The sequence below is a fragment of the Arachis hypogaea genome, chromosome 3 (assembly GCF_003086295.3).
Source record: "Arachis hypogaea cultivar Tifrunner chromosome 3, arahy.Tifrunner.gnm2.J5K5, whole genome shotgun sequence".
Classification (NCBI taxonomy): Eukaryota; Viridiplantae; Streptophyta; class Magnoliopsida; order Fabales; family Fabaceae; genus Arachis; species Arachis hypogaea.
Window position 1 is genome coordinate 131,728,615 of NC_092038.1, and position 21,456 is coordinate 131,750,070.

At 30.8% G+C, this 21,456-nt stretch overlaps 2 protein-coding genes across 4 annotated transcripts; one reads left to right on the top strand and one right to left on the bottom strand.

The window, feature by feature from the left end:
- Positions 1–3,908: 3,908 nt before the first annotated feature.
- Positions 3,909–5,838, bottom strand: LOC112791704 (transcription factor bHLH93). The gene is made up of 4 exons (XM_025834638.3): positions 5,113–5,838; positions 4,668–4,838; positions 4,406–4,573; positions 3,909–4,303 (listed from the first exon to the last, which is right to left on the bottom strand). The coding sequence occupies exons 1-4, from the start codon at positions 5,698–5,700 to the stop codon at positions 4,217–4,219; spliced, it is 1,014 nt and encodes a 337-aa protein (XP_025690423.1). The 5' UTR covers positions 5,701–5,838; the 3' UTR covers positions 3,909–4,216.
- An 11,761-nt stretch (positions 5,839–17,599) lies between these two features.
- On the top strand, positions 17,600–20,444 carry LOC112791705 (probable beta-D-xylosidase 6). 3 transcript variants are annotated; one of them, XM_025834639.3, is made up of 6 exons: positions 17,600–18,265; positions 18,373–18,539; positions 18,616–18,713; positions 18,800–19,147; positions 19,222–19,647; positions 19,727–20,444. In XM_025834639.3, exons 1-6 carry the CDS (start codon positions 17,600–17,602, stop codon positions 20,302–20,304), a joined length of 2,283 nt encoding a protein of 760 aa, XP_025690424.1. In that variant the 3' UTR covers positions 20,305–20,444. The 3 variants fall into 3 exon arrangements, with proteins under 3 accessions (XP_025690424.1, XP_025690425.1, XP_025690426.1); XM_025834640.2 differs by having other exon boundaries at positions 19,228–19,647; XM_025834641.3 differs by having other exon boundaries at positions 19,318–19,647.
- Positions 20,445–21,456: the final 1,012 nt, after the last annotated feature.

The window sequence follows — 21,456 nt, forward strand, 5'->3', positions numbered from 1 at the left end:
TGTTGATGCCAGAGAGGACGAGATTCCCAAGTTCATTGCGATGAGAATCTAATAATTTATGAGGTGATATTGTCTCTAAGAATCTGTGGCGAGGAGTAGCGTTGATGGTAGACTTTGTTCTACTTTGGGTGATGGCTACAATGTAGACGACGTCGATGCGCAAACAATGGCGGCGTTGAAGGCGTAGGCAATGACATGGACAACAGCAGGGACAACCTAGGAACATGAAATCTGCTATGGAAGTGAGGTTCGATTTCTTTGGATTTGGAATTAGGATTTCTGGAGTTAGGGACGAATTTGAATTGATCTAATAAATTTATCTTATCAGCAACAAGAAGATACATTAAGCGAGTGTCACGCTGGCAGTTAATAAGTTATGTCAGCGAATGTTAGCCACCTCAACGTAAAAGATGACAGAAAGACTAACGCGATCAAGTTGGTTATCTTTTAGAAACGAATTTGATTAATTTTATTTTTTACGAATGAAAATAAAAATCAAAATATCTTTCGAAGATAATTTTAACTATTAATTTTTATAAACTATTCTACATAATCAAATATAATAGACTAATTGTTTGATAGCCAAAATTTCATGTATATAAAACATTTTTGAATTAACATACTAAATAAATAGTTAGGTCAATTGTCCAAGTGAAATGATTCGATCGAGAAATAAGATGAATAATCGAGCCCCAATATCAGAGAGCGTTGCACGATTTGATTTGTTGTCTTGAACTCTTAAAAGTATTGGCATATACCAATAATATATGCACCATAGATGCAACACATGTCTCGTTAACTTTGGTAACCTCCCTTTGGATGATTAGACGTTTACTTATTTTTTATTTTTTCTATATATGTGTATATTACGATTTACTAATTACATGGCTGAAATTCATCCAAAAAGTTAAGTACAAATCATAGCACATCAAGCAATCATAGATTCATAGTACGCAGAATCATTTTTATTTTAAATTCAATTTTGGTAGATCATATTATATTATCCTTTTGAAAAGCTTTTAATTATATTGATATACTGGTGTTGTAATAAATTTTAATCGTTAATTTAATTATATATTTTATATATTTTTTATAATTAAAATTAATAATTAAAAATTACTGAAATATTAATGTATTGATACACTTAAATTTTTTTTATTCTTTTTAAGTTTTTCTCACCTTTTTCCTAGCCATCATTCATAGGCAACACCCCACCTTAATTTCTATGTTCACATTTCTCCCAATATATTATTTGAGTCCGCAAACAGACAAATAAAAACTTGTTTCCTTTCAAACCGAGTGATGGACCACAGTAGGATCTATTGGTTCACGGGTTTTGATCGAACCGATTGGTTTTGAATGAATGATTCGATTAATTCTAGACGGTCCAATTATAAATTCGATCCACGCTGTCGTCCAAATTGATTAAATTACTATCATTTGAGTTTTTGGTTCAACCAATTGATTTGGTCCGATTTTGATAAATTATTTTCTTTTTTGGTTTACTGATAACTTTGCTTTTAAAAGACCCATTAAGAATTTCATAATCATAATCATAATTTAGACAACAGCATCTAAAGATAAGATTTTGTTCAGAATATAATTCAGGATTGTTAAAAGAACTCCACTCCCGAGGGGAGGTTTTCTTTTCAATAATTATAAACTATCTTATTGTTATTAAAGTTCACACCTTTTTCCCTTTAAGACTAACTGAAGGAAAAGTCTAGGGCCAGCAATTTTATTGAATTTTGGCCAGCATGTAATCAGCAGAGGAAGGTGAGCCATTGGATGAAATCTCACACCAATCTCACACCATCAAATCATCATTGATGACTAGTTGATGGCTAATAATCACAAAAATTGCTGCCCCCTAGCATTGCTCCTAAGTGAAAATGTATTTATTTTAATATCTAAATTTATCCTAAAAATATATTTTTTATAATGATAATATTTTTGGGAGTTTTTTTTTTTGGTCAAATTATACCTTAAAACACACTCTCATTTCTCTTTCTCATAAGTTTTATCAGAAGTATATTAGATGATGATTATAGAGAGATCTTCAAATCCCAACTTATCTCTGATGTATAATCTTTTTTTTTTGGACTTTTAGGTCCCATTTTAATACAAAAAAACATAGTTAGAATTTAACTCTAATGCACTTTTTACTTTTTAGCAAGGTAAACAATTATACATGTATGTTACTAGTAGAGGCCTTGTAACTCTGGGCATGTAAATTATCATCCGGTTATAGGGAGGCTGCTGGTATAGATGTCTAAATTTTATTTTGCCGGCACAGATTTTTTTTTTTTCTTTAGTAAAACTCATGTTGACTTGATTAAGTCAGCCCAATAGTCAATACTCAATAGGTGAATTTGGTCAATAAAATTCGGTTTTTGCTATAATTGGCACTGACTCTAACCTTTCACAGCCCAGATTAGCCTAAAAAAGGAGCGTACAGCCTATATAATAGATATTTAAATTTATACTCTACATATTTTTCTCCCCAAATTTTATTTAAATATTTATTAATTTTAGGTCTTCTATCTGTTTAGATTTAATTTTAAGTTAACTTGGCATTGATAGGATTTAAGTCAATTTTATAATTTTTAAGAGAATTTCTTTTTCTCTTTTTTTTTTTTTTTTTTGGTAACATCAAGGAAATATTATATGACCTACAAAGTGCAGGGAACATGTTTTCTTTTTGGATTAGAATCACAACATAATGTTCCGGGCCCAATACTGAATCTCAGGTCTGATAGTCTCATTCAGGCCCATCACAGGCAGAATTTATCCCGACAAAAAATCACAGTAATTTGGCTTGCATAAGAACCGCCCCGGTCCTGTCGGAAAAGAAATTTCAACTACCATGAAGGTAACAAACGGGATAGTATTAGTGCTGTATGATTGCACCATGTGCTACTATCTACTAGTACTAGTTTCTAATAAGAATAATTTTTTTGGACAGGAAAAAGAAGTATTTAAATAAATAAATAAATATCAAAGTGATTCTCCACGTGGCATTGAGTTGAAACTTGAAAGTGCTGAGAAGATGTGAAAGTCAACAAGTTTTACATATATCTAATTGAGTATTACCTTTTGACCACCATATTCTTGATTCATCACAAAGTCTCATTTGATCACGGGTTTTCTCCATGATTCAATTAGGTTCGGTACTTGTTCAAGATATGTTCTGTTGGGAGATAAGTTTAGCACTTGAAAGTTGAAAAGGCATAATGGTGTTGGTTTTTCTTCTCTAAGTTTTTCATGTTGTGACAAATCATCCCCACCCCCAGAAAAAACTTAAATGGTTAATTATAGAGACATTTATTATTTTATATTTAATCCATCCTTTCACACAAGAATCTCTTCATAAAGTTAAAGCATGGGTAATACATTGACTTATCTTACCATGTGTTAAACTGTTAATATTCAAATTTTACTCAGAAAATGAGATCAACTAGAAGCTTTGCTGTCATTTTACTATCTAGAAAACTTTTTGTACAGAAACACGAAAATGATTTTGTATCTAATCATGGACATTAAAAAGGATAAATAATCAATTCCAACAGTTGTGATGTAATCATGTAAAAGGAAAGAGCTGATGTATACAACATAATAATTAACAAAGGATGATTCTACCCCTTGAGAGTGAGCTACTTGATCTTTCAATTATTGAGTATCATGGAGGAACAAGCCTATGACTCATGTAATGGTTGTTAATCACTTCACCTATAAATTAACAACCTCATAACTCCAGAAAAGAAAAAATGTTAGATGCCTGACCAACACCAGAAACCTTAAAAAAGAAATTGTACATCTAGTGGTTGGTGACAACAGGACACAGATGACACATAATTATTGTATATGGTCCTATAAATGAAACTTTGAAGCAGATGACACATTCAGTATTCTATAAGAAATATGTTTAATTCCACTTATGGCTTAGCAATAATTCTCCATTATAAATTACTCCTGACGAAATTGACTTGTCAGAAGGTGAAATTGAAACTTGCACTAAAGATACCCCAAAAACTATGTTAAAACATAGGGAAAGGATGTAAGCTGGAAAATCATTAATGAAAGCCAAGCTTATTCTGAATCTCATTAAAACTTCTACCTCCTAAATTCCTTGGATTACATACTAAAGAGGGGAAAATTGCTTCTTTTACACAATTCTGCAAATTGTTACAGAAACTTCCCATCTTTGTCCTAAAGACTAGAGGCATCTCCCACCATAGCCTGCATTTCTGAATAGTGCTTGCTTTATCTCTTCAGGGTCAACACAATTTCTCTGCTCAGATACCTATGACCATGAAAACAATAAAATTTATGAGTAACTCGATATATTAGATTTTGCAAGCCTGGAAACACATTGAGATCAATCAAGGAGGGTTATGATATGAACCTCTGAGCAAGATGCTTGCATTGAGAAATCATTGAAGCTACTTATGACACATTGCTGAATCTCAAGGCCTAATGCTTCCAATGTATTCACTGTTGACAATAATAATCCTGGCTTCGTGGCACAACAGATGCTGATCCTGGTGTCCTTGTCTCTCCTCTCAACATCGAACTGCACAAACATTATTGAGTCACATACATTCATCATTCACAAAATTGGGGAAAATCAAGCTAGGAATTTGAGTAACTAGTGCAAAATCCATTACCTTGGGTGAATTTCTAACCATCGCTTCATTTGGCTTGAGTTCCTTAGAAACCCCCAAGAGATTTTGCTGACTTGTGCCCTCCTCCACTTCTTCCTCTTGCAACTTGTTAATCCTCTCCAGAAGCTCTTTCATGTAGTCTATGGTATCTCCAAGAATGGAAGTTCTGTCCATCTGTTGAGTATGACATTCATCATGTTAGTGTGAAATTACCAAGATTTGAGAACAAACCAAGCAAAAAGAAAAGAAAAAAAAACAAATATAGGTTGTGCCTGGATTTAAGTGTAATAATCATGAATAGACCACAAAAATAAAAAGGGGAAAACAGAAAGAAAAAAGAAAATTCTAATTTCATTTCTAATGATTGAGACATTAATACAAACACATGGCATGATAAAGTCTGAGGTTAAAAAAAAGTGAACTTTTTGGGTTGGGGGAATGGGATGACCTTGCTGATCTTGGGGACAATTGATCTTAGCATAGAGAGACGGTCATTGAGGCGCTTCCTTCTCCTTCTTTCAGCCATAAGATTCTTTGATGGCTGGCCTTCAAGCTTCTTGGACTTGTTCTTTTTCTCCCCTATCCCACACATGCCCATGTTGAAGACCACAGGAACATGAACCTGAACATCCACGACAGCTTGTTCCTCAACCTTGCAGCCAAGAAATCCAGCATCTTCATCGTCCAGCACTGAAGGGTTATTATTATCGTCATCAAGATCTTGATGGTTATGTGGGAGTGGGGGTGGTGGTGCATCATCATATTCATATTCATACTTGGTGGTGTAGGAAGAGTCAAGGTCAGGCATTGTGAAGGCATCATCGGGAAAAGGGTATGAGGTGGTGAATGGGCAGTCTGGTGGTGGGGGTGAGAATGCAGAAGGAGGAAAGGAAGAAGAAGAAGGGGTATCAAGAAAAGGGTCAAAGTAGTTCCAAGAAGAAGGTGAGAAGACATCATTACTAGTACAACTACTCCATGTGTCTTTTCTTGGAGCAAGCATAAGTTCCTCAAGGAAACCAAGTTGAGATAGCTCCATAACTTCACTCTCTCTGTTTTCTTCTCTTTGTTCGTTCTTGTGTGCTCAGACTTGAGACTTGAGACTTGAGACTTGAGACTGTGACTTAACCACACACACACACCGGGTGCTCAACTTCCCCACCATTTTCTTTAAATAATTCTAGGTAATACCTTACACATGCCTTTTTCTTTATCATTTTCTAATTATTTAACCTTTCATACAATATATAATATTCTTAAAATATATACTTAAAACTTTCAAAAAAAAGTATTTTTATCGTTGCTATCTATTAAGGAATAAGTAAATCGATGAACTCATTTTGATAGTTTATTGAGATTCTTTTAACAATAGATATATTGGGATTTAATTTTTATGTATTCACCACGTCAAATATTTTAATTTAATAGGATAATGTTATATTAGTAATTAATTAACTTTTAAATTTATTATTAAAATATTATTTAAAATTTGATTAAATAATTGTATAAAGTTTTTTGTATTATTATTAATGAATTAAAATTAAACTCTTTCAAATATGAATTCATTACTTGTAAATTTCTTTTTATAAGTAGTTAATCTTTTCAATGAAATATATATATATATATATATATATATATATATATATATATATATATATATATATATATATATATATATATATATATTCTTTTCGAGTTTAAGTTTCATATATGGTCATTTAATCGAATTTGTTCATTTAAATGATTATGGCATAATCAATGGTTATTTTATTGACATGCTGTACGAATATATTTGTAAATAATCTTTATATTGAGATTTTTTTTTTCAACTTATAGATTTTAGCACAAGAAAAAACTACACATAATTGAAAAAAAAAAGGGTTAATAGCTAAATTAGTCATTATAAGATAAGGTATTTTTAAATTTATTTTTGAAAGATTTTTTTAATTAAATTGATACTTTAAATATTACGAATTAATTATATCTGTCCTTTAGTTATTCTGTTAATAATTTTTGTCATTGATGATGTGAAATGTTAACTAATAACATACATGACATATAACATATTCAATTAGACATTGACTAAATATGTTCACGAAAATCTATTAATTTAGTTACTATTTCATATTAAGAATAGAATTTTTATAATTTAAAAAAAATGACTAAATTAATAAATTTTTATAAACATATTTTATTAATTAACATTTTATAACATCAATCTTTCAAAACTAATTTGACTATTAATGTTAGGGAAAAAAAAAAGAGAATTCAAAAAAAAAATTCAGAAAATATATATGGAGAGAAAATAATGAGACAAGATAAACATATAAGAGATTAAGAGCATTTAACAAGTAATTAAAAAGATGAGGTAGCGTAAGTAAACTTTAATGAAGTCCAATATGATGTAAAATAAAATAAAAAAGTATAGGGAGCCAATGGTCTAAGCGTACAATATGTATAATGGAGGTTTAGGAAGTATTAGAGATATGATCATTAGTGTTACATTGTCCTGTCAGGTTACGCTTTTGGGATGAGTGAGTTCATGACATGGTATTAGAGTTTTAGATCCAAAAGGTCAAGGGTTCGATCCTTGGTGAATTCTAAAATTAACTTAAGTTTTTAGGATGAGTGATTTGATGTTTATTGTCCTGGTATTCATTTAACCCATTGGCTCCCTAGTACTACCCAAATAAAATATGGTGTCGGTAAAGGCTTTCTCGAATGTTATTCTTATACTATAATACTATCAGGGTTCAGTAATCCCTCCATCGAAGTTTTGATCATTACAGAATGTATTACAGTTGAAAAGTGCATTGTAATAGCACCCAGAGAAAGATTTAATTAAGATTGAAATGGAATCTCAATCTCAATCTCAAGGTGAATTACAGAATTAATGTCCTTTTCATTAAACTAATTACATACGCAGACATAATTTGTATTTAATTCCCTCTTCGATTCCTTGACAATTTTCTTTGACCTTTTTGTCTTGTTGTATGTCCTTTTACTCATTACTCCCGGACCTTTTCGTTGGATTTTCAAATGAAAGAGCATTTTATTTTGTTAAATTGTATTTTTGTCTTTACCTCTGTATTTATGTCATTTGATGCCCCCGTACCTATATTTTTTATTTAATTAGTTCCTAGCACAAAATAGACAGGATTTATTTTATTTAATATTTATTAATTATTGCAAAGATTTGATTAGTAAAGTTATACAATATATATGTTGCTTGTATTGGATAAGTGATGGATGATAAAGTGAATAAGAATACAGCATGCATTATTGTAATATATGATTATTTTGAGGCACTCCCGAGGCAGAGTTGAAGTGTGTGATAGATCACATTGATTGAGGTAATATAATACTATATATACTACTATTATGCGACAACATGTAGCACATGCATGCAATGCAAGAACCCTAAATTAAATAAAATTGAGCCCAATGCAAGAACAACATCAATACACAGTTGATTGAAGACCGACCTATGGCTGATGATTCAGCGTTGTAGCCGGGGAACATGAAAATGAACAAAACCATAGTCACGAGCTCTTTCAAATTCTTTATATGTCCTTAATCCTTATAACAAGAACCACGAGACCCTCTTATGGGACAAGCTTCTACAGTATGTACTTAGTAGTGAACGCATGTGAATATGTGATAGATCAATGTGATTTCCTCTCTTAGTTCAATTACGTACATGTTAATATACAAAAGTTTATATATTAATGTGTCTTTACCAAATAATCTAAATTTGTTAGGGAGAAATTCATAACATAGTAATCAATTATTATAATGTTTAAAATAGAATTGACACTAGGCCCACACACCACTGGTTTATATATATAGTGAAAATTTCTTGGTTGAGTTGGCTGCAATAAGTGAATTATTCGTTAGGGAAATAAATTAAATTAAAAGTATATAAAATGGTGGAAGAATGAGGAAGATTGGGTGGAATAATGTGTCCATTTAATGCTCACATAATTGATACCTCTCATTTTGCCATGACAATAACAATGACAATGAATTATTAACCAACTTAGTTGGTAGACTGGTGAGCTCACTCGTCCACTTAAATAAATACTGAGGTTTTGTCTTGTACATACATGCAGATATTTATTGACTAGTGGTAAATTCTTTAGATGGAGCGCGCTCAGATCCATGACGGATTAATTTTTGGCCTACCAGATTGAAGAAAAATAAAACAATGAATTATTGAAGAAGAGAATCTGCATTGTTCATTGATATGATGAAGAAGGGGTGTATCATGTATGTATAGTTGTGGTTCTGAATTTCTGATTTACATACGGATTCATCATAATCATGCCCTTTCGGAATAACCTCATTTTATTTTGTTTGTAAGGTAAGGACATTGTTGACGGGTTCTTTCAAGTCACAGTTCCAATATTCTTTGTTGGAAATAAAATCAAATTGAGTAGCTAGCGACATATTATACTAAGAGAGGGACAAACAACTGAAACAAGCAGGAAAATTAGTAGTAGTAATGAACACTATTAATTTCATGTAACAAATTTCACGTGCTAATTCATGGTTTGTAAATTAATTAAGACATTATATATATATATATATATATATATATATATATATATATATATATATATATATATATATATAATACGCATAATTGATTAAGATTGTAACATTTTCTTTCATTCCGGCATTACTCTATCTTATTTCTTCCCTCTACTTAATTTTCCTTCTCTTATTTAATTTGAATTTTGAACATATGCGTGATGTATATGCGATGCACAACTTGAAAATATAAGAATACGTTTTTCCTGAATCCCATCTTTTTAATAGCTTATTAGTGATTAGCCAATGAAGTTTGGTTCAATTAATTGCAGTGTTCACTCATTAAAATACATAATTAATAACACTCTCACTTACAGACTATTCATATTTTTACTTATCGATTATTAAAAATAAAAAATAAAAAATAAAATATAAAAATATAAAACAATTTTAATATTATTTTTATCCGATCATATTAGAATCAACTAATAAAGTATATAGAACAATTAAAAATAATGGATAATACTAAATATAATAAATGTGTAATTATAAATGTTATATGCATGTGACATTATCAATATTAAAATAATATTGTTATACACTTTGCAAATAATATGTTGCATGGAATTGAGAATTATTATATATGATATGTATAAATATGGATGTTATATGTATACTATTATAGATGTTAATTTAACGATATTTTTTCAACAACTTCCATAATAAGTAGATTGTTATAAGTAAACAATAAAATATAGAAGAAAATTATGAAACAAATCTTAAAATAAATATTAAAGAAAAAATAGCAAAAGAAAAGAATATAAAAAATACATAAAAGATTAAACACTTACGAAATTAAAATGTGTTAGAATATAATTAGGATCAATTAGTATCAATTAGTATTATTTAGCATATTTGAATATTTATTATAGAAGTTACGTCTTTATTATTACGATTTTCTTAGTACTTATAAATACCTTTTTATATTGTATCATTCATCTTGAATAGACAATTTAAATACACTCAATAATACATAAATTCTTTCTCTAATTTAGTCTCTTGTTTCTAACAAAATGAATGATAAATATTTTCTACTCATTATTGGGCGATTTTATGTTTTGGTGCTTGTGTTTTGTTGACATATTAAACCTTATATAATATAATGAAAGAGAATAGAAGAGCAATATTGATCAAAACAATGAAAAAAAATAAAAGGGAATTAGTCTGATATTTTAGAATTATTATTATTATTATTATTATTATTATTATTATTATTATTATTAGGTTTAATTATTCGGTTGATTCTTATAGTTTTGCGAAATTTTCAATTAGGTTTTTATATTTTTTTTTCTTTTAGTTGGGTTTCTGCACCAATTTTTTTTTCAATTAGGTCCCTCTTGGTAGTAATTAGCTTAATTGTATGGGGACCTAACTAAAAAAAATTGGTGCATGGACTCAAATAAAAGAAAAAAAAGTGTAATGACTCAATTGAAAAAAAATTGGTACAGAAACTCAATTAAAAGAAAAAAAAGTATAACGACCTAATTGAAAATTTTGTGAAACTATAGGGACCAACAGAATAATTAAACCTTATTATTATTATTATTATTATTATTATTATTATTATTATTATTATTACATAATTTCAGCACATTATGTTGGTGTTATTATTATTATTATTATTATTATTATTATTATTATTATTTTGTCTATGGTATCTCCTAGTTCGACAGGTTAAGGACTAATTCGTCAGAAATTTTAATTTCATTCAAGGGTTCTGTCGTTAGCCAATAAATTATTGTATACACAAGACGACATTCGAACATCCGACATTTATTTAAGTTGACAAATGAATTGATTATTCAACAAACCTAAGTTGGTTTCATTATTTTATTTTATTTTATTGCTATTAATGCATATAAAAATCATTATGATATATATCACCATTAATATCACATGGAGTGTTGAATTGAAGCTCTAGCCCGTAAGAAGAAGAAAGTTAAGAAAGATGTTATTTAATTAGTGAATGTAAAAAAGGAATTTTCGGGCTGTTATTTGCTGTTTCTTAAATATTTCTGCTATAATTATAAGGAATATACAACAAGTTGCAATTTGACGCGTGTCAAGAAGAATTAATTAAGCATAGACAAATAAAAACAGAAGCAGCTATGCTACACGCCGAAAGAGTTAAGTTAATTATAGCTATATATTTAGAGCACGTTAGAAAAAATTGGAATTAGGCGTAGGGATGAGTCATGTATGATGTTCCATAAATAAATCATAATAATTTTGCGTCAAATAATATTCCAATGAATAAAGACTATTATTGTTCTTGTCTTGTTTACTCAAACTAGCAAATTAGCAACGAGCGTGTACGCTTTCACATGTCATCTATTCTATTTCCAATGACTTCTTCTACGTAACACAAAAATTGATAAATATGAAAGGAGAATAAGAATATATCTGTGTCTCGATTTTTCTTTTTTTTTTCTTTCTTTAGCTTAACAAGCAATCATTAAATTAAAGAATAATTCTATGATAATAACAAGTGAGATAGAAGATAAGCTAATAAGTACTTTTTTTTTTCTAGAAATGAAATGATTATGAATATGACACGAAAAGGACGAGAAAGGAGCACATGTGTTATGTTGTGTGTATGGTAGAAGAAATGAAGAGAGAAGAAGAAGAAGAAGAAGTCACAAATCAGGAGGAAGCGCCCACGATATACATCGAAAACCGCTTTTGGGTTTTAACTTTTTTTGTCTATTTCGTCTCTGTTTTTTTCTGCTTGGTTTATTTAATTTATTTTCCTTTCTTTCTATTTTACTACTTTGGGTCCCACTCTCCCCTTCTATAGTCTTCTAGATCATACCACTTGAATCAAACAACAATCTTTCATTTTTGTGCTTAGATTTATAAGCATGATTGATTATTGTGGTTATTAATTGAGGAGGGGGCCGGGGGAAGAAGTGGAAGAAAGATAGAGAGATTGCATGCAAGTGAGGGAGGAAGGGGCCAATTATATAGCTTGGTGGTAATGTGGTGAAAGTACAATGAGTGTGATGATTCATGATTCCATGTATGTCAGATAATTTGATTGCATTGCATGTGTTATACTCAATGATATAAAAATCACATAAGTGTTGCCTGTTGGGGATGCAAGGTTTGGTCACCAATTAACGTCAGAAGCGCCCCTTACCTTTGGTATTTTGGATCAATCCACCTGAGATACATATATGTATGTGTCAAGTGGGGTACCATGGTGGTTGTGATACATCATCACTCTTATGTATATGGGGTCATCACTCATATCCCTTCCTCATAGCCTCATAGCCATCATTTGATTTCACGCCACAATATATTATTATATAGGAAATTTTACTAAATTAATTGGTAAAAGACATGTATATTACATCTGATTTTTTTTGTTATTCAAAATCACTTTTTACTGCAATATTACGTACCCTTAATTACCACAGGCAAATTTTTGTAGTTATGAAAGTTTAAAATGTGTTATACTCAATTATGGAAAATAGTGTATTTTTTATGGATATGGAAATATTTTTTTTAAATTAAAATTTATAAATCGGAGGCTCAATTTTGTTTTTGGAAATAAAACTTAGAATAAGATCTGAGGTAATAGAAAAATTTGAACCTTAAATTTGTGTGGGCTAAAATTTTTTTTTAAGGGATAAGCAAATCGATAGATCAGTTTTGTTAAAAAAAAATTATAAACTAGACCATCAAATTTGTATCTTTTTAAAAAAAAAAAATTAAAACCACAAATCTAACCTTCAGATTTATAATATAAAAAAAACATTAAAATCCACAAAATTGTGCTTTAGATTTGTGATCATTCATACAAAAAAAATACACCAACTCTTCACATTATTTAAAAGCACCACTAAATCTCAATAATAAAAATAAAAAATGAATTACTACATACTTGGCTCGATTTTTATTATTTAACCTATCTTTTTAATAAATTGGTATATGGAAGGTTACATGTGATTTATTTTGTTAATTTAATATTTTAATTTGACTTTTAAAAATATCGATGTGAGTTAAATTGATCATTTGATAATTTTTGGTTCGCGTATTATATAATTAAATATCACGTGACATATGACAAACTTATCTGAAGTGAAATTAATCATTTTGATTTACCTTATACATACGGCAGCATAAATTAATGGTGTGATCAATTTATCTCATGGAAATGTTGATATATATATATATATATATTCAAATACAGGAGTAAAACTCGAACCTAAAATTTTTAGATGAAAATAGAAAGATTATCCCATTTAAATTAGATTTTGTTGGCGAAAATGTTGATATCTTGTATCGTATACATCAATACTCAACGATGATATCAATCATCACTATATATATATATATCGCCAAAGAGAACTCAACAGAAGCTATCTATGTATGTGGGTAGCAATAATACCCCAAATAATGATGCCATAAAAGTCCCATAAAATAGGTGAATGTAACGAACATAGATATGTAGCTAGGGACACCTGCTCCATTTTCACAATCATGGCCGCGTCAAGATTATTATTATTATTATTATTTTCAATGCCACATTTGATGACATATATAGCTAACTATTTTGTATTGTACCGTGCTATAGCTAGCTCTCTATAGTCTACTCCGATCCCTCAGTCCCATCAATAATTTCTTTCAAGCAACCATGCAAAGTTTAATGTACTCTAATCTAGGTTGAAATTTTTGTATATTCGTTAATGAAATGGTGACAATGATGATTAATCTGAAAATTGGAAATAACATATGTATGACAAATTATATTTGCTTGAGATGCAAGTCACTTCCCTTGTTGTTCCGTTTTGAGTTTTGACCCTTTCCTTGGTTCTTAGCAAAAATTGCGATCTATAAGGAACGGAATTAATAATAGTATGAGACAGAATCTATAAAAGTTTTGGGTCAGGAATGGATATATGCTATAGCTAGCTATGATTCTTAGATATATAGTAACAACAAACACATGAAGACAAGTATATATGTCTATTCTATTTTTTGCTCGGCTGAATTCCCGGCTAAATCAGTTTATAGATTTCATATGCTTCTTACGTTCCTCTGCAACTAAAATCCACCAGTGTCTCGACAATCCTATTTCTTGGATTTTACATACAACACACCACCTTCTTATACGCCAAATAAATATTGTCTCTCTCTCTCTCTCTCTCTCAATTCACTTTAATTTGTCAACGTAACAAATTAATAGATCCTAGTGTTGGTTATTGTATCCCTCTTCAATATTGGGTTTGGTTAAGATGTGCTCATATCTTAAAAAAAATGTAACTTTTTTATATTTTTATACACTTTTGAAATATTAAATAGAGAAATGTTAGGACCAACACTTTTTATCAATATTAATCAACACTTTGGGTCAATACCTTTGTTTTATATATATTATTAGAATTTAGAATTTAATACTTAAAATTTAGAATTGATTAAAAATAATAAATTTTATTAGTTATATAATATTGTTTTTATTTTTAGTGTCCATATCACGTGTTCTATAAACATGTATTAACTAATTTCTAATTATATTCTATGTTTTCACTCAATTACAAAAAATATATACGCACATATATATACAGGGAAATTTCATGTGCTAGAATTGAACAATAAGTCCTTTAGCTTTCACTGAATGAGAAATGATAGGGACAAGAGCGAAAAAATGAAAAATTAACTAGTATTTTTTCAAATATAAAATAAAAATACTAGTCCCTTAATATTTGTCATATATAATCAAGTGAATATTTTTTTTTTTGGTGACATATAATCAAGTGAATATGAGTACGTCACATACATTACAGGAAATAAAAATGAATGAATAATTATTATATATATTACTAAAGGCGCAAATAATAATACTTTATACAAATATATATATATCAAATTTATAATTATATGGTTGCTAATTAATATAGCTTATAGCTAGCTAGTTATAGATAAGAGCACATACACATACATGAGACATATAGGCACTAAATAATTTATCGCTTATTAGCTTGCAATGCAACTTGTACATTCGCAATAACGGATGTAGAATTTGGAAACCCACCTTGCAATTGAAGTCAAAGATACATGCATATATATGGCGACATTAAGACAGAAAACACAATGGGAAATAGCTATCATGTTTATCTGGAAAATCTTTGATGGTAGTAATGATAATGTCTAAGGTGATGATTGCATCCATATCGCTTGGATTTAGTTAGGACTCTAATGCTGATCCAAAAAGGTGAATCTCTCAATCATATATAAATATTCTAATTCACAAAGACTCCAACTTAGATTTTGTATTTTGGTATCATTTCCGTTTTGTTTCTTGGGCTAAATTGTGGTACCACAAACCACAACTTCCAAAAAATTTCCAATCGTTAGAAACTTTATCTACTATAGTAATTATTAAACCTAGCACTGCATGTGGAGCCATATTCCCAACTGCTTCAATATATATATCAACAAGTTTCCATGTCTTTTTATGTCTATTGTTGCTTACATGTTCTTTTTCATGCCACTATAATTCTGACATTATACCTTAATCATCATTACTGCTGCTAACTTTGTCAAAATTCACACGATAAAAGTCTCGATGGGATTTTTTATATTACAGAAAATTTTCCAAATTAGATCATTATTATACAACAAAAAGCTAAAAAGAGAAACTCTAAATTAGGTGATCACCATATATATATAATAAAAAATTAATCACAGGGATATGTGCAGTATAATGGTGATCTTGAGTCTTATTTGGTGTATTCTTGTATGAAATAGAGTAATAATAATTAATGTTTTGGGTAACATTCGAATTAAATTCGCCCACTCCAAAAATAATATTTTCTCTTAATTTTTTTTAACTTAAACACAATCTGATATGATGAAAAAAAGAATATTAAGAACATGTATCTGATTAATAATCGTCCAAACTCTGATTCAATATTAAATTTGGTTGGTTATTATATTATTGTTTATGCTAGACTGTTAATTATTCGATAATAATTTCGTCAAGTGAGTAGTATCTGGCACTTCAATTAGACTCTGATTGACTATTGGTCAGATTGGGTCAAGATTCCTTGCAGCAACAGCAACAGCATGCAATGCAAGTAGCATAAACTATGAAAAATTTCCAGTACGAATATACATTAAGCTAATCAAAATTTATTCATAAGTTATGCTGATCGGATTGGTATTCTAATATTAATTAAAGATAATAATTGTAGGTATACCAGATTAGGGGAGAATGTCGTTTCCATATATACAATTTTTCTAGGATCAAGATTGTTGTGGTCATTCCAGTCCAACAAACAATTTTATTTATTTGTTCTAGAAAATTGTGAGGGGAATATATTCCCAAAGTTCATGATATATACTATATGGTACTACTGGTACTCTTCAGTAATTAACTTTAATTTATTTATTAATATGCCCAAGAGCCAAGAATACTCTCTTCGTTCAATCAAGGCTAGAAAATAGAACCCTATGCATCCATGCGACACAATCCAATTGTTTTTTCTTTTTCTTGTTTTGGGTCAACAATCTGAATATGGTTTCACTCCAGTGTATGGCCCTAATTAAATGGGCCACAAGTTCTGTCCAATGATTGTGAAACTGATTGCAATGCCCAAATTGATTTTTTCTTTCTGGGTTTGAAAGTTCCAAATTTGAAATCTTGCAAAAATATATATATATATATTAGGTATCTTAGATTGGTCGAATAGTTAACTCACTCGTATACTTAAGTAAATATTGGTAGTTTAAATTTCGCTTTGTACTAAACCAAAAAAAAAAAAATTTTGCTTTATGCATGTAGCAATCTATTAACTAGTGATAAATCCTTAAATGAATTTCAGATCAAATTGGCCTGTGAAATGGGAGATACCGTTGCCAACCAAAAAAATTAGAGAAAAGGACAAATATGTCCTTAACCTTTTAGTTTGCGGACATTTAAATCTCCAACGACTTGAAAATACATTTAAGTCCCTAACCTTCTCAAAACCTGGACACATGGATCCTTCTATTCACTTGGGTCTAGCAGACTCAATGAAAAAATCAAATATGGTTTCCGTTGTACTGGCCTGGCCGATATATAGATGTACACGTGGAGAGTTTTTAAAATAGGACAAAATAGATTCAGGGATTGATATGTCTAAATTTTGAGAAAGTCAAAAACTTAAATATATTTTCAAACTCCCAAAAATATAAATGTCGACCAAAAGGTTAAAGACTTATTTGTCTTTTTCTCAAAAAAAATAAATATGTTTGTGAGTGAGAAAGGTCACGGGCAGAGTAATATGCTGTGGTTTGGAATGAAAATTAGCATAGTGAAGTAAAAGTAATGAAACATTAAGAAAAAGCAAAGAATAATAATGTGCAAGTTGAATAACAATGATTGTAAGTTGCTGTGGTTCATCATCCTTGTGCTTCTCTTTGATCACTTGACTTCAGAATCAGAGAGTCTTGAATTCGCATGCAAGCCACCACGCCATAGCACCTATCCTTTCTGCAACACCTCCCTCACCATCTCAGTCAGAGCTCAATCCCTTATCTCACTCCTCACACTCTCCGAGAAGCTTCAGCGCCTCACAACCAACTCCTCATCCATTCCCAGGCTCGGCATTCCTCCCTACCAGTGGCGGAACCACGCTCTCCATGGTGTTGCAGCCACCACTGTTGCTTCCGCAACAAGCTTCCCTCAGGTGATACTCACAGCGGCTTCATTCAATAGGACGCTTTGGTATTTGATTGGTTCTGCCATTGGCGTGGAGGGAAGGGCTTTGTACAATGCTGGACTAGCTGGTTTGACTTTTTGGTCTCCAAATGTCAACGTTTTTAGGGACCCTCGGTGGGGGAGGGGACAAGAGACCCCTGGTGAGGATCCTATGGTTTCTTCTGCCTATGCTTCTGAGTTTGTGAGGGGCCTCCAAGGTGGTCCTCATCATCATGGACTCTTCGTCTCTGCTTGTTGCAAACATTTTACAGCTTATGATTTGGACAAGTGGGCCAATTTCACCAAGTATAACTTCAATGCTCTTGTAAGCTTTTACTTTCTTCTCAGGTACAAATATATTCATATTCAAAAGTTTAAGCTGTTAGGTAGAGACACATGAATGGTTATATTATTTGATTGCTTGTGTTATAGGTAACACAGCAAGATTTGGAGGACACTTATCTGCCCCCATTTCGTAGTTGCATTCAACAAGGCGGAGCAAGCTGTTTGATGTGTTCTTTCAACCAAGTTAATGGTGTTCCAGCTTGTGCCAATGAGGATCTACTTGGACTAGCTAGAACCAAGTGGGGATTTCAAGGGTAACAACCTTTCTCAAAAGAACAGGATTTTGATTGAGATTGGAAAAATAACTGTCATTGCTTGTTCTGAGTGTAGGTATATCACCTCAGACTGTGATGCAGTGGCCACTGTTTATGAATATCACAAGTATGCAAAATCAGCAGAGGATGCTGTTGCTGATGTTCTCAGAGCAGGTGTTTTATTTCCCATTTTCATTTCAAGTGGATCAATGGTTTCACTGAATTCAATACACAATTTTTGTTATTTGGTTTATTTTTAGGTGTGGACATTAATTGTGGAACATACATGCTTAGACATACTCAAACTGCTATCAAACAAGGAAAGGTAAAAGAAGAGGAGCTAGATAGAGCTCTTTTCAACCTATTCTCGGTTCAACTTCGCCTAGGAATGTTTGATGGCGACCCCAGAAAGGGGCAGTTTGGGAAATTGGGGCCATGGAATGTTTGTAGCACAGAGCACAGAACCCTGGCACTTGAGGCTGCAAGGCAAGGGATTGTGCTGCTGAAGAATGAGAATAAGATCCTTCCATTGGATAGAGATTTTATTACCTCTTTAGCTGTAATTGGTCCAATGGCAACAGAAACTAAATTAGGTGGTGACTACTCAGGTATGTTATGATTGTTACACGTTATTAGTTCTATACATATAACTTTGTAGTAAATACTAAATAATAATGGTTAGGAATAGGCTGCTCCTCAAGAAGCATATATGAGGAACTCCAAGAGTTTACAAAGGGATTCTTATCGATTTCATATGCTTCTGGTTGCCATGACATAGCATGCCAATCAGTTGAAGGTTTCAATGAAGCCATTGAAACTGCTAAAGAAGCTGACTATGTTATCATAGTTGCTGGAATTGACACAACACAAGAGGGAGAGGATCTTGACAGAGATAGTCTTGTATTACCTGGTGAACAGATGGCACTTATATCCGCCATAGCCGATGCTAGTAAGCGTCCAGTGATTCTAGTACTCACTGGTGGAGGCCCCCTTGATGTTTTGTCTGCTGATAGAAACCCTCTCATTTCAAGTATTCTGTGGGTCGGTTACCCTGGTGAGGCTGGTGCAAAAGCATTGGCTGAGATTATATTTGGACTCGTTAATCCAGGTTTGAATGAATGCAGTAATCTTAATAACTCTGAAATTTTGATGACTTAATTACCTCAGAGTTGGTATTTTTGCTGCAGCTGGAAGGCTTCCAATGACATGGTATCCAGAGTCATTTACCAATGTTCCCATGAGTGACATGAACATGAGGGCTGATCCATCTCGTGGCTATCCAGGAAGAACATACCGATTCTACACTGGCACTAGAATTTACGGATTTGGACATGGCCTCAGTTACAGTGCTTTCTCATACAAGTTCTTATCATCATCACCAACTAAAATTAGTTTGCATAAAAGTCTAAAGGCAGAGAGATTAGAAGGTGTTGATGAGGTTCTAGTTGATGACATGCAAGATTGCAGCAAGTTGAGATTTGGAATGCAAGTTTCTGTGATGAACCTTGGTGACTTGGATGGAAGGCATGTTGTGATGTTGTTCTCTAGGTGGCCTAAAGTTCTACAAGGTTCTCCAACAACACAGCTGGTTGGTTTCAGCAGTGTGCACACTGTTTCTTATGAATCTATTGAAACAAGCATTTTGGTAGATCCTTGTCAACACTTGAGCCTTGCTCATGAGAGTGGAAAGAGGATATTACCCTTAGGCAGTTACACATTCAGTGTACGGGATACACACCATACACTTTCACTTCAAATTTATTGATTGCATAGTTTTCTATTTCTTTTCAAGGCAAATTCCATGTCTCGCACTTCGCATATTCTAATACCCTTATTAGACAACATGCATGCATGTACTTGTTACACTATGAATTAATAAATGCCATGAAAAATTTCTATTCCAAATTTTCTGTTGACATGACCAAAATGTTCGAGTAGACAAATTCAACTAGGCTATATTTGATTGACTTTTTAATTAATTAATCAAATTTTTATTACATGCTTGCTTACTCTCTAGATAATTCCTTGAGGAAAACTAAAAAGTCTTCTGCTATGGATTTATGCCAATTGCCCCTCTCGTGATTATTTGTTTATCAAAGATAATGGGGGTCAAGTTTTCCCACATAAACTTTTTTCTTTTTCTATTTTTTCTTTTGCCTTACATGTAGTATCATTTGACAAAGATCTAAAAGGGAATATTCCAATAAAGGAGGCATCAAATTCACTTTGTCGCGTATAGGCAGACCAACTTTATTAGCCTCAGTTTATCATCGTAAACTAATTATTAAGTGTGTGTTTGGATTACAGTTTACAAATAGAAATTTGCATTAAATTGATTTTGCAAATTTGATTTTGATGAAAAGTAAGTTTGTGTTAAAGTGATTTATGCTTGCCAATCTTTATATCAAAATAGATTATAGTAAAATAAATATTGTTTGGATTACACTACTCAAAATCACTTTTAGATAAAAAATTACTAAAATAAACATTAACTTAAATAGTTTTTGTATATTATCTTATTATTTTAATTTAAATATTTGAATAGATTTTATTAATTAATTTTATAATAAAATTAATATTTATATACTAAAATAAAAATAACATATAAAAATTGGCAAAATATATTTTTAATTAAAACTAATAAAATATAAATTTTAGAGAGTACAAAGAATAATAAAAAAAATTAAATATTTACTTTGGTAGTAATTAAAATAAATTAAAAAAAGTTTTATGATATTTTTTATATAATATATTTTTAGTACTTTTAATACTCTTTTTTAGTATGTTATAATTTTTTATTATTATTATTTATGATTAATTTTTTATTTAATTTACTTTACCTAATAGGATCAATAAATTATATTATAAAAAGATAATAAAAAATAATACAAAAAAATCATAATTATAAAAATATATA